At 39.9% G+C, this 14335-nt stretch overlaps 2 protein-coding genes across 33 annotated transcripts in view; one reads left to right on the top strand and one right to left on the bottom strand.

Annotated features, from left to right (window-relative positions):
- The window catches only part of Eml5 (EMAP like 5), a 122317-nt gene extending 119161 nt beyond the window's left edge, over positions 1-3156 (top strand). For 7 of the 9 annotated variants that reach the window (XR_013044454.1, XM_042261024.2, XM_076551182.1 and 4 more), the window contains one exon: positions 144-3156. Coding sequence is in view for 6 of the 9 variants with exons in the window: in XM_042261024.2 (XP_042116958.1) it covers positions 144-180 (37 nt within the window). In the remaining 3 variants the exon portion in view is untranslated. The remainder of the gene's footprint in view (positions 1-143) is intronic. The other 2 variants (XR_013044456.1, XR_013044455.1) reach the window with 2 other exon arrangements.
- Zc3h14 (zinc finger CCCH-type containing 14) overlaps positions 2683-14335 on the bottom strand; it is a 46179-nt gene continuing 34526 nt past the window's right edge. For 8 of the 24 annotated variants that reach the window (XM_076551185.1, XM_076551194.1, XM_076551193.1 and 5 more), the window contains 7 exons: positions 12257-12416; positions 11253-11485; positions 7769-7889; positions 6001-6137; positions 5449-5540; positions 5023-5129; positions 3855-4126 (listed from right to left, as the gene is read on the bottom strand). In XM_076551185.1, coding sequence (XP_076407300.1) covers positions 4120-4126; positions 5023-5129; positions 5449-5540; positions 6001-6137; positions 7769-7889; positions 11253-11485; positions 12257-12416 — 857 coding nt within the window. In that variant the 3' untranslated portion in view covers positions 3855-4119. Of the gene's footprint in view, positions 4127-5022; positions 5130-5448; positions 5541-6000; positions 6138-7768; positions 7890-11252; positions 11486-12256; positions 12417-14335 lie in introns of all 24 variants that reach the window. The other 16 variants (XM_076551203.1, XM_076551204.1, XM_076551205.1 and 13 more) reach the window with 7 other exon arrangements.

Genomic DNA, 14335 nt, shown 5'->3' with positions numbered 1-14335 from the left:
TAACATAACCAATGGCTCCAAAGCCATTAACCTCTTATAAACAAACTGAAGAGTTAACTGTACCAAACCAAACCAAAGATAAATTGGCAAAATCTGAAAATCTAGAATGTGATGAACTCCTTGTCACTTTTTTGTGATTGCAGTTTGTTTGTCTGGAAATGTGTACATATGCCTCACTGAACCGCTGGTATGATGCTGAGAAGACTAAACAAATCTCACCTCATGAGACCAGGTCCATGACAAAAAAACCAAAACCAAACTCTGCACGGTCCAGTGGTGCTAACTGAAGAATGACGGGGAGGGATGCGCAGAATCATCCACACAACAGAAGACTGACAGTTCAAAATGCTTGCTGTATGTACCAACCCATCATCTGCACACTGCCAGATCATTACACTGCAGGGAATGACTGAGTTGTCTGACAGAAGCCATCCTCCTCTTACTAAGGAGGATGCAATTTTGACAGACTTGCCTAGGAGATTTAGGGTACAGCAGTCTTGAAAAAAAAAAAATGGAAAATTTTCTCATTTCTAATGTGTCTTCAATGAAATATTTCACCCTTGTACAAGGAAAGGAAAAAGCAACCATCACCCTAAAGTGTCAGTTTTCAAAATGCAAACGTTTTTCTTAAGGGAACTTACACAAGCTTTCTTGGCAAATGTTTCTTAAACATTAGTTTAGTCCCCTCTGCAAAGGAGACTTCTCCTTACAGTCTGAACTGAGGAACAGATCCAAAGTCAGCAGCAAACGATGACTACAGTTTCACTTTTGAGCTGTCAATCTTTGTGTTTCGAAGCCATCTCTATAAAACTTTGAATCACAATTATGGCCTCATTAATAGAAAAGTGATACAATGAAGGTTCATTTCCAAATGTACAGTTTTTTAAGGTTCTGTGATAGCAATAGCTCTTAACTGAAAGTTAATCCTGCATATTTAAAGGTATGATCTAATTAATAAACATTTGTTTATTGTGTAAACAAAAGCATTAAATTCATACACTAATAACACTGGGCATAAAATTTTATAGTTTTGTATTGAGAAACTATACTCAATTGAGAAAAACTAGATGTATGCCACCCTATAAGGCTGTTTTCCAAAATGAATGACTCTAGGTTCATCTGAAGAACTCAGTCAGAATCCTTCCACTTTAATGCTGCCAAAGATTGGGACTTACCGTCCAGGACATCGCTGTTTAGCCTCACTAGTTTCCTCAAGATGAAAATCCAGTAGACTGCTGTGTAAAAATTATTTTTCTACATGTGTAGACACTGAGAATGCTCTACTGGTTATTTCCATTTTTTTATTTTACTGTGTGAATTATCTTTTTAGCATAGACCCCCCCTTGCCTCTCCCCCGAGGCTTCTGGAATGTTGTTTGGTTTGATATGTTTTCTATGGCTAAAAATTGTGAATATTAAAACCAGAATTAACACGTATCAAAGGACTTTTGTCTAAGCAGTGCCTGGAGCTGGTCGTTTTAAAGCTGAAGGCTGATGAAGAGACTGCAAGAAACTTAAAGCATAAGGTAGCTCTTACATTGCTCATGCCGAATGGTCCATATAAATTAGGCCAAGTTTTAGAATGCATTAATATTATATAAGATGGCAGTCAATAAATTAAAGAATTCCTATAAAAGAAAAATGCTTCAAATATTAAGCACAGTATTTAGTTGTAAGGTTTTCCCTCTGGACAGCTTGCCAGCTTTTAGTTACTGAAAATTTTCAGTTCTGTAAAAGTCCATTAATGTTAAGCAAGTAAACCATAAAGAAAAAACTGCTTCCACTGTATTTTTGTCCCCCAAAGTGGCCAACCTGGTAAGTCTTTATCATGGCAGTGGTCAGTTCTGTGACTAAAGACCAGAGGTCAGGCTGACTTTTAAGTAGTTATTATATGGCCACCTTGCTGATTAGCCACCAACTGCGAAAAGGGTGACAAATCGTATAGAATCTGCCCTATAGTTTTTAAATCCAGAGAATTATGGTGTGTACCTGTACTATCTGAATTTATAGCCCAAGACTGCCACCAGTTATTGCTGTCCCACTTGTTTCCTATGTAAAGGTATGCCAAAGCATGCAGTACACTCTGGTACTCTGCATCATCATCAACCATGTCCATTACTTTCTTTGTGTGACTTCTTGCGGGGGTTTAATTTAGAACAAGTAGTCCAGTAAATTGTTTTAGGGTCAGAGTAAGCCTGTCTGTAAACCACAGGATTGAACAACAAACCATTTAAATGTGGGGCTGGAGCATGTAGCTCAGCTGGTAGAGTGCTTACCTGGGATTTGTAAAGCCCTGGATTTAATTATCTCTAGCACCACATACAAATGGGGCATGCCTAGAATCCCAGGTACAAGCACAGAATCAGAAATTCAAAGTCATTCTTGGCTACATAGTGCATTTGAGGCTAGCCTGTAGTATGTGAGACCCTACCTTAAAAAAAAAAGGACACTTTAATGTGTTTACAGTCACTGTCTACTTACTCAGTAACAGAAAATAATTGGTCTGTCACATGCTCTTTTCTTAGAAAAAGCTAAATCATCTAAGTCCCTGTTCCCTGCTCCTAGTCTTTACTGGACAGTTAAGAGAACATACCTACACATATTTTTAGAAAGTGATAGTTAAAAGGCCTAGTTCTGGAAACTGACACAATTTTCAACAAAATTCTGCAGCTGAGACGCAAAGTTAGAATGAATGCCTTAAATTTAATGGAATGCACTTACAGAAGAAGAATCACTGGAACTTGTGCAGCAAGCCACATTAGCCCTTGTCTTCTCTGTTCTTTTGCTGCTTCTAATCTTTACCCTCTGGGATTAGCATGGTCAAGACCAGCTTATGAAAGGGTTGAATAATTAGCTAATGCTTTTCTCTCTCAATGGGAAGGCAAGGACCATAGCAGTAGAAGGCTGGCTCCACAATGTTAAACACAGACTTTTATAGATGTGACTTTATTATCCATCCTTTTCGTATCTTAACAGTTTAAATTTGGTCCTGAAAATGTTTGAGCTTTTATTATCCCTTTTGCTAACCCCCTTATACTTTAATTTTTAAAAACATTGTCTTTGAAATCAGTTGTCTGTTATTTAAAACATTTGACACTTCTTGCCTTAACAGTTTCAAAAACCACACATATAACACTCTGTAATACAGTGGCCAAGTTTCAACCTATTGTGACATTTACCCATACGATCTCTGTAATTATATATAGTTCTGTCATTTAAAATATACCACTTAAATCTTAACTTCTACATTTCAAGAACGATCTTTAGGAGTAACTAAGTATATTTTCTGTGGAGTTATTTCTGACAATATTTTTCAGAATATGGGAATATATATGTATATTTATACTCTTGTGAGTTCAAAGTCTGTTTTCTGAAACTTTCTGTATATACCTGTAAAATTTTTTTGTATGATTTTGTGATAATGTAGTCCCCCAAAAATTATTTTAAAATTATATGCTGATAGTAAATGGAAATATTTCAAGGAAGTGTTCCTATGTTTTTGCATTTGTCATTCCAACCATGTTCACCCTCTATGGCCATGTCACTACTGACGTTCACAGAAGGCAAGGGACCTCAGTCCACTTTACCAGAGTAGCACTTAAACTAAGAGTCTGTATTATGCTTTCAAAGCAAATTCATTTAGACATTAAGAAGAAAATTTAAACTAGCTGTTCAAAGCTGCCTCAGTATTTTGGGAACTCCTATTTCCTCAATGATGATGCAATATTTGTAACTCAGTATTAAAACACCGTATCATCTTTGGGAAAGTGATTCAGCTTTGCGGACCATGGCCTTCCCATGGCGCTATAGCCCTAAGCTGCAGCACCATACCAGAAATGATGTTAACCAGCAATGTACAAACATGCCGCCAATGTTTTAATAGACTCTGGCTTCTCTTTAAACTGTCTCTTTCATAGTCAAAACAAACAAAAAAATGCTGAAACCACTTAATAAACTTACAAACTTGAAAAATTAGACACTTCAGTTAGGCAATAAAATTCATATTATGAAAGCAATATATTCTAAATTTCAAAGACGTGACAAGTTCTGTAGAATCTCCCTCATCAGAAGATGGAAGCTTTCAAACTGCATGATCTTCTTGCCAGGTAGGGCTAGGGCATCATTCGCTGAGTAAATAAAACCAAAAAAATTTTTTAATTAACTGCTCTGTATATAAATACAAAACTTAACTTCTAGTTAAGGTGTTTGGTCTTTAAAGAATTCATGTATATAAAGGAGACAAAGTTTAAAAATTAGGCAATTTAACTTCTAGGCCATGTTAAAATGTTCTGAAACTTCAGTATTTTGCCATCACTAAAGTCTAAGAAAACTGACTTAGGACTCCTTTTAGTTGTTTATACATGTGTGGGCATGCATGTGTAGGCCAGAGGACAACCTCAAATGTCATCTTCACAAACACTACCCACCACTCTGTTAAATTAAGGGTCTCTCAGTGGCCTTGAACTCACCAAGGAGCTGAACTGGCTGGCCGGCAAACCCCAAGGATCTGTCCTGTCTCTGCCTTCCCATCTCTGGAATTACAAGTGCACGCTACCATGCCCCACATTTTGACATGGGTTCTGGGGATCAATTCGGATAGATCCTCAAGCTTGTGAGGCAAGCACTTGATAGACTAAGCAGTGCCCCTGGCCCTGGCCTGAGACTGTTGAGCAGTGTATTACGATCCATACACACAGACATTCTGCTGGCCTAGGTATCACGTTTGTACTGTTGATGCTCTGAAGTTAGAGGGGCTGAAGGTGGAGGTGAGTGGCTGCCTATTTTACATCACGCTCCAGGTTCAAGAACAAAACTCATCTGGAGATGATGTTGGTTAAACAAAGTCATCACTGGGTAAATGTAGTTCTTGTAGTAAATCAGTTTTGCTACAAGATCCTTGTTTAATTTTAAAAGCACAGAGGAGGAAATAAAAATTCAATTTCCCTCAGATTTGTGTGCTTATACACAGTAGGATGTAATTCTAAATGACATTAGAATTAGAAAAGCTAACTCAAATCCTCACCTAGTTTGAGGTCGAATCCATTTCAAGGCATGTCTTGGTGGTACAGTAATAGTGGGGTGATAAAATGTGCAGTCTGGTCTTGTACACTGAGTATTAAACCTACAGTGCTAAACAGAAACCAGAGAGAAGCAAACATCAACAAGATCTGCAAGATAATACAGGTAAATCTACACAGGAGATAACCTAAGCAGTCCACTGTAACTAAACCAACAGATGCGGTTGTGCCCATTGTAACGGCACTGAAAGCCTTAACAAATACGCCTCCCCCTGACACAATATCTAAGCAATCATAGCAGGGTACCTGCTAACATGTGCACAAACCCACATATACACATAAATAAAAGTAAGATGTACACAAACGAGAAACCCAAACTTCAGAATGAGAGATTACCACTAACACCTTTTTTGGAAAGTAAAATTCCTTACTTTTGGGTGGTAGAAGGGACATTCCATTTTCTTACAAGCTGGGAAGTATCGGCAGAGCTGCCCATTAGAAGATGGTGCTGGTGATGGGACTACTGACAAGAAGCAGAATGGAGAATGGTCACATCTATGTGGCAACGTCAGTTTTTAATACAGTCTGCTGGTATTTGTAAAGAGGTAAGACTCAATTTAGAACATCAACTTTTATCTATCAGTCAAGATGAAATGGCAGAGTTTTTTTTTTTTTTTTTTTTTTTTGGTTTTTTCGAGACAGGGTTTCTCTGTGTAGCTTTGTGCCTTTCCTGGAGCTCACTTGGTAGCCCAGGCTGGCCTCGAACTCACAGAGATCCGCCTGGCTCTGCCTCCCGAGTGCTGGGATTAAAGGCGTGCGCCACCACCGCCCGGCTGCAGAGTTTTATAAGAAGGGCAGATTTGTTCTTTAAATGCTAAAATCATTTTCAAAACTATTCTTTTGTTGTTTCATTTCACTTAGAGCCAGAAAAATAACATTTTCTACTTTTTCACCCAAATACAACAGTGCACAAAGTCACTAACCTGGTTTTGAAGTCAGTACTGGAATTCTTCTACTCATGTGAGTGAAGGGACAATCTGGTTTAGTACACTTTGCATCATATTTACAATTTGGATGCACAAATAAACATTTTTCAGCAAACTTACAATTGGGAAAGGCTCTACAAAACAAAAAGATTATTATTCATATTTAACAGTCTCAATGTTATTAGCTTTTTTGTAGGACTTCACAAACACCATACATGGCTGGAAAGATAGCTCTGCAGTTACGAGCACTTCCTGCTCTTCTAGAGGATCTGAGTTCAGTTCCCAGTACCAACACTGAGTGGCTATGTCTATTGCCTGTACCTCCAGCCTCCAGGGTTTCCAATGCCCTCTTCTGACCTCTGGAGGCACCTGCACACATGTGGTATCCAGACTCTCTGTCTCTCTTCTCTTCTCTTCTCTTCTCTTCTCTTCTCTTCTCTTCTCTTCTCTTTTCTTTTCTTTTCTCTCTCTCTCTCTCTCTCTCTCTCTCTCTCTCTCTCTCTCTCTCTCTCTCTCTCACACACACACACACACACACACACACACACACACACAGAGAGAGAGAGAGAGAGAGAGAGACAGAGACAGAGACAGAAATAATGGACTAGGAACATAGTTCAGTGGAGAACAAAGCCTAGTATACATGAAGCACTGGCTTCAATCCTCTGTGGTGAGGAGGCAATTAGTACTTTTTCAAATGAAACTAAACACCAAACTAGAATACAAGTGTATTTCAAATCTGGTGGAACTCTACCATGTTGAAACCCGAGACATCATAGAAGGGAGGTAACAGAATATCCAAATCTTACTTTGTAATTCTGAATTTCACTTTTCAAATAATATATTTATTTTTATTTTATGTACACTGATGTTTTGCCTGCATGTATGTCTGTATAAGGGTGTCAGATCCCTTGGAACTAGAATTATAGACAGCTGTGTGAGCTGCCAAGTAGGTGCTGGGAATTAAACCTGGGTCCTCTGGAAGAACAGCCAGTGCTCTTAACCACTGAGCCATCTCTCCAGCCCCAAATCTTAAGTAAATTCAAAAACAGTAAGCATATCTTATGTGCAAGGCACTATACTATAAAAGATTCATCCTACAGTCCTTATGTAATGATGCTACATGTACTTACAGTCAAAACATGGACATAGTCTAGTCATGGGACCAACAAAACAAAAAACACCAACTAAAAACAATCTCATGCTGGGTGGTGGTGGCTCACGCCTTTAATCCCAGCACTTGGGAGGCAGAACCAGGTGGATCTCTGTGAGTTCAAGGCCAGCCTGGTCTACAAAGTGAGATCCAGGACAGGCACCAAAACTATACAGAGAAACCCTGTCTTGAAAAAGAAGAAGAAGAAAAAAAAAAAAAAAAAAAAAAAAAAAAAACCAATAATCTCACAAAATTCCCTACATTATGTCAGCCAGTTGGTAAGGGAAAACTAACTCACATCTAGAATATTTTTTCATTACTTATATAACTAAATTTGCTCCCAACCTAAATAAAACAGATGGGATCTGTGAACAAATATATACTAACTGTATAGTTACACGTGATATACAGGAACCCCAACGGACCCAGACATTTCAGGATCACACATACCAAACAAACCATTTTTAAAACATGCACACATACAGAGATTTAAGGTGGGTTACAGTTATTATCAAGTATTGTGTTCACTTATGAAACTTCTCTACAAAGGAAAAGAAAAAGTTATAGGATGTAGATTAATATGCAAAATATCCATTTGATATTATTACTCACTTGCAAGGTGAAATGGGATGATGATATACACACTCATCCCCATTTTTACAAGCAGGCCAGTACTTGCAGCGCTCCAAAAGCTTTTCTGGTTTTTGTGCCACACTCAGGTCAGTCATCTCAGCTTCAAAGAGGAATTAAGAGCATTTTATTAATTATGATTTCAGTACAGGGTTTATTCAATAAATATGCCCCAAACCCAAGTCTCAAACTTGTGTGTTATCGTTTGCAGCCCTACAAAATAACCCCAATTGATACGGACAATCCTAGTAATGGAACCTAAGGTTAGCGGGAAGGAGACCAGAGTTGTCATACTAAAACCTCAAGAACACAGGGACTCTGTAGGTACAGCTCGAGTTTTCACCGAAGTCTACATTTCAGTCTCACTCAGAAATATAAAAGTGAAGGATGTCAAAAAAACAAAAACAAAAAACCCAACAACAACAACCAAAACCAAAACAAAACAAAACAAGAAACAGAACAAAACCCATTTAAGCTGAAAATAGAAGCTGATTAGGAATAGGAGTAATTTTCATATGCCATCAAAATGACAAGTGTCCAGTATCCTCAACTGCTGAGGTATTGAGTAAAGGCACTGAACTCTCCCTGATATCTAAACAGAAAACAGCTTTACCTAAAATGGACTAGCACTGCCTATGGGCAGGGGGTAGGGAGGGAGGTCATCTGCAGAGCAAGTCTGAAGTCTGGTTGGGTGTAAGATGCTAAGCTGGACGGACTGGGGCACCATGACCTGGAAAACAAGCCTCACTCATGGAGTTCCCTGTCTCTGCATTCAGTCATGTCCAATTACACTATCAACTACTACGGCACATGAGAATGGAGCCTCTAACTTTTCATAAGACATCTGCATGAAACTATGGCACCAAATAAAATTATACATGAAACCCATAATCTGCTGCCTTTTGATCTGAGACATCAGTCAAAAAATATCATCACTGGATCTTCCATGTTATCTGTTCACATTGTTTATGATGCCAACTCTCATCTCAGCTATACTGCAGCAGTGGTGCCAAGCTCTGGTAGGGCATATCTGCCTCTGCGTGGTAGCAGTTCATTTAGACACCTTAGCAAAACTAACATCTCTGAAAGTCATTTTGCTCTGAATCAGATAATTATACAAAGGAGGCAACACTCCTGCTCTAGTGACCCAACCTCTGGTCTCCCTACATGAGAACACAGCAGTGTCATGTGCAGACAGGAGCCTCGCCAACTATTATATTATTTCTGATACAGATTCCTATGCTACTTTGAAAGGAGCAGGACTGGGAGGTCAGCCCTGCAGTGAATGCTTATTCAGCATTCACAAGGCCCTAGCCTTGATCTCCTATACAGCAAAATAAGAAAAATAGAAAGTCATTTATTTTAGACTTAGTATATAAATGTTCTTTGAAAATTTCCAAAGAAAACCTACCAGCTTTGGAAGGGGGAAGCTCACTCACTTTTTGATGATCTTTGTCCTATCCCTAGAGGAAAGTGTCATGCACTGCTCGATCTACAAGACTGTGGCATACACATGAAGACCTCAAACAAGAGAAAGACTAGATCTGAAAGAGCAGTGCAGCCAGAAAAGTGAAGTAGCAACTCAAAAATAATAGTTTTTAAAATTGTGTTACAAGGAGCTTCCTCTTAGTGAAGAAAATGTAAAGCAATATACAGCCGTCATGGCTCTGGTTTTCCTATCCTGACATTTTACTTCATATGTGACTAATTTTCAGAGGCAAATTCCCTACGTATAGAAAGCTGTAAAGTGCTGCCAGGTAATGGGCAGCGGAGGTGTCCTGAAATAGATGGTGCGGTTGGTTAGCACCTTCAAACACCATCAAAATACCAACCCAGAGACAAAAATCTCAACTCCTTGCTTGCATCAGGACCTGTAGGAATCTCTTCTACAACAGCATGTTCTCGCTGCTAGTGTTTCACCCCATGCAGTAACTGTGTCCTCAACAGCAGAGGAGGTGCTCTCCTCAACCTAGCTGTCTCCATGACGGTCGTGGCACTCAAGATAGGCACACCTGTGACTAGCATGTTACTGACACGGCTACCAACATTCCAAATACCATCATGGAAACTCACCTTGAAAGGAAACTGGGTCTTAAAACAGCTGAGGGTTAAGTTATCAAACTGACAAGTAAGCAGTTTCACACTAAACTTTCCGATTTGAAACACAGCATGCAGGGTCGAAACTGCACTGTCTACTGCAGTTTTTACTGTGCAAATTTTGCTTTACTTAGGATCACACTTGCAACTCCATCAACAAACCAAGGCTATATATGTATGTGTGTGTGTATGTACATATATATATACACACACACACACACACACACCATGACACTGACTCACAGCAGAAAAAGCCCCTCATACACACACATACACACATACACACACACACACACACACACACACACACACACACACACACACACACACACACCCCCCATGACACTGACTCACAGCAGGAAAAGCCCCTCAGTGTTTCTCACTTACGGACTCATGATCTGTTCTAGTTTACTATATTTTTAGTGACTGAAGAAAAAGTATCAATGTATTTTTATGTCTGCCAAAAAAAAAAAAAAAATTTTATTTAGTAAACACTTGGAAATTTACTTTTTTTTTTTTCCTCCTTGAATCTGTTTAAGATTTAGTAATTAACTGCTTAAGAAGTGTATCTAAATAAGGAAGGACAAGTATTGGTGGGGGGATGGAGAGATGTCTCAGTGGGTAAGAGCACTGGCTGCTCTTGGCAGAGGACTCAGGTTCAGTTCCCAGCACCCATGTGGCAGCTCACAGCTGTGTGTAACTATTTCCAGGGGATCTGATGAAGCACCAGGCATGCATGTGCTGCTGCACTTTCATACATGCAGGCAAAATACTCATGGACAATAAATCTGAAAGGGAAAAAGGATTGATGGTGCCACACCTACCACTGGTATCGGGGAGGTAACAAGTGGTGAAAACACAAATGGCTACCTAAAAGCATGGCACCATCTCACCTGAGCTCACTGAATACTAATAATAATGTCTTTCTGATATTGGGAACAAGCATCCTATCAGATTAGGTAAGAAATTCCTTCCAGAGAAATAATACTATGGTGCTGAAAACACCAAAATGGACACCCATCTTTCTCTCAAGTTTATGGTTGCTGGCACATAGGGAAAGGAAGTTTCTGAAGAAAAGGCAACCCATGCATCAAGAACGATGGTCCATCCTTCAGCAATCACAATAAAGAGGTATTTTAGATCACGATGACTGGACTCCATTTTAACACGAGCATCACAGAACGCCTGTGAAACAAGCCCAGGGAGAGTGTGAGACTGAACTGGTGGTTGTGTGTAATAGAAGAAAACAGGCTACTGAACAGAAATGAAGTGAGGCCTCAAACCAATATTCACTCAAGACAGAAACAGGCCAAGACTCCCTTCTCCATGACAGTGGGCTGAGAAGGCAAAGTCTGAGCTCTCAACACACCGTTGGAAAAGCTACCATCTGGGTCCTCAAGCTGCCTGCTCATCAAATGCAACTGCTGTGGGTGGAGGAGACCTCTGAGTCCCTTGTTTGAGGCTGCAGTTTGGTTTACGGATTTCATTCCATCAAAGCACATCTCCTCCTCTTGATCTGACATGTATCCTGGGGGGCTGGGGACACCATCCAGCGTCACTATAAACTTGGGACTTGCAGGTTTATCTGGTTGTACAAGATCTCTGCCAGACAGATAAAAAATACCATAGAATTAGGGAAACAAAACACAAAATGCTGAGCCTCCTAAAGTCCTCTTCAACAGAATTGTTACTCCATTGCTTTGCATCTGGTTCATTAAGATAGCCTTAGCCTGACTTCCTGCTATAGCATAAGTAGATCCTGCTAACACACAAGGGCAGGTTGTAACAGCATCACCAGTGACCTTTTAGCCTGTACTTACTAATAATGACAATATCCTCTCAACTTTGACTCCATTGTCCATTTGATCCTTGTAGGGTCAATATGGAAATAAACCAGAAACCAAACCAAACCAAGCCAAAGAACAATTAGCATAGATGCTCCAAGCATCTTGGCCATCTGCTTTACTTTTATACTGATTTTATCATCTGTACACATGTTTCTTTACTGAACACTCTGCTTTCTTAGGAAGGAACCACACAAGCCTTAGCTAGTTATACCTGCAGAAGGACTTCCTGATTTCGGTTACCCAGCTTTGGAAGTTTGATTCCCTGGGTTTACATTTAAAGACAAAACAGAACACTAAAACCTTTATCAATGGAGTTAAATTATACTCTGAGCTTTTATTTCTATTTAATGGATTTCTGAACAAGAAAGATGAACAAATTTGTTAAAACTGAATTCATGGCCTAGCCAGTGAATCAATAAAAGCACCATCTAGTGGGAGCTACAGGAACAGGGAAGCTGGGAACTAACAGTTGACCTGCACTATCTAATCACATAAAGTAGCTACACAAGAAAAAGAAACCATCTACCGTGTCTGCATAAGGTGTCCTGAAAGTACCCGAAGGGCATCTGCAGTCTTCATCCCCGACTCCTGGTTTGGTGTCACTACTATTTCCTCAGACAGCTTTGGCTTCTTCAGAATAAATGATCTTGTGTCTGCATGGACCATGGATTCCATGTCATAGTAATCTGAGCCAAAAAAATTGGCCATAAATATTTACTTCTGAATATAGCTTTTATTCTCAAAATCATACATGTGAGAAGAATGTCAATCTTTTATATTATTACAATTACTTTGAAAGAAAATCACAACTAATTTCTACTCAGGAACAAGAATGTAAATCTTACTGCAAACATCTTTTCAAAGAACTCAGACAGCCCTTCCCTCACATGGCATATTACAAATGATGCCCTCTGCCTACAGCAGAGAAAGGCCTTCCTATAGTGTATCTCTTGGGATAGGAACAGTACACAGTAAAAGGACAAGCTGTTTTTTTTCCCCCAAAACTAGAAGGAATTTAAGAATCTTCATGTTTCCTAAAGTTATGATTCAAAACCTGTTGAGCTGCTTTTCCAAGGTGGGTTCTACTCCTTCCTCACAGTAATATTTACAGAGAACACTGCCTAATAAGAATTCAGTCAGCCTAACTTAACCCAGCTGTACACAGAAAACTATTTTGGAAGAAGGGAATTTTAAGATGAATGTGTATCACACTAACCAGTGCAAGCCACAAGCTCAAGTCATCTGCAGCATGTCAGGCTGAGTACTTCACAGAATATGACAACTGAGTTCTAAGTGGACATGCTAACCTATCAGTATGCCATCGTATGACCAAAGCGAATTGCTTCTTCTAAAGCCAACAAATAAAAAGAGACCAAAATTCAGGCTATTAATTCACTGAATGCTTATTTACTGAGCAACTAAGAACTGTGCTAAGTACGTAGATAAAGAGGAAGAGAAAATCAGACACACTCAATCCTAGAACAGCAAAGCCCAGAAAGAGAATGAAGAGGTAGGTGTTGGTGGAAACACAAGGGAAGCACCTCCTCCAACCGAAAGGCCAAAGAAAAGCTTGCTGAAGATGAATATGTAAGGTGAATAGTAAGAGTGAGTAAAGCAGAGCAGGAAGAGTCAGAGAGCCAATAGGGCAAAGAAAAATACATGGAGCAAGGAAGGGGCTTTCCCAAGGCTCCGATTTGAAAAGGTGAGGAATGCAGAGTAGCTAAGAGTTGTTTGTGATGGTATGAGAGGAAGAATGGTAACAAAGAATGTACTGATGGATCACATGCCTCACCACTGTAGAGTTTGGTCTGGAAACAGTAAGAGGTTCTTAAGCAGGGAGGTAACATGATCAACAGGTTTCTAGAAAAACAGAGCTAAAATATTCTCTTCCCATGCTGGGAGTGGTTATATAGACCTTTAATCCTAGCACTCGGGAGGCAGAGGCAGGAGGATATCTGTGAGTTCAAGTCCAGCCTAATTTACAGTCAGTTCCGGGCCAGCCAGGCCTACAAAGACAGACCCGGCCTCAAATAAGTAAACAAATAAAGATCAAATCCTCCCCTTCATCCATCACATGACAAAAGAACATGCTCCACACTCCATCAACCAGCAGGACCCCCAAGGGCTACCACTGCAACCACAAGTGAGGAAGGCAAAGTGGACAGAAGGAAGACAGGAGGCCAAAGTAGAAAGCACAGGGAGAGGAGGAGCCAATGGAAAACCGTCAAGTTTAGATTTATTGAGTTTGAGATCCGCTGGGGCTCCTACCTAGTTAGAAGTGAGGTAAAAATTCACGCTCTGACCTCTGGAGAGAAGAGCAGCAGTGTTGTGATCAGTGTTTAACTCCCATCAACTGGACACTCCACCCAGAAGCCGATTTGGCAGTTTTCCTTCCATGTTACCGAGGCAGTCCAAAGCTCTTCAAAGACTCACTGAGTGTCTGGTTACCAGAACTTGGTCTAAGGAATCTGCATTCCCTTCCTACCACTCTGCACTTTGTGTAGGTAGCTGTCCTTTCCAGTTCATACCTCAGCAGGGCACAGAACACACAAAAAGAATGTTGAGAAGAAAACACAGGTAGTTAGCCCTGTACTGAGCAAGGGGA

The sequence above is a fragment of the Peromyscus maniculatus genome, chromosome 14 (assembly GCF_049852395.1).
Source record: "Peromyscus maniculatus bairdii isolate BWxNUB_F1_BW_parent chromosome 14, HU_Pman_BW_mat_3.1, whole genome shotgun sequence".
NCBI classification, from domain to species: Eukaryota; Metazoa; Chordata; class Mammalia; order Rodentia; family Cricetidae; genus Peromyscus; species Peromyscus maniculatus.
The sequence above is the reverse complement of the archived record's forward strand: the minus strand, read 5'-3'. Positions and strand labels throughout refer to the sequence as shown.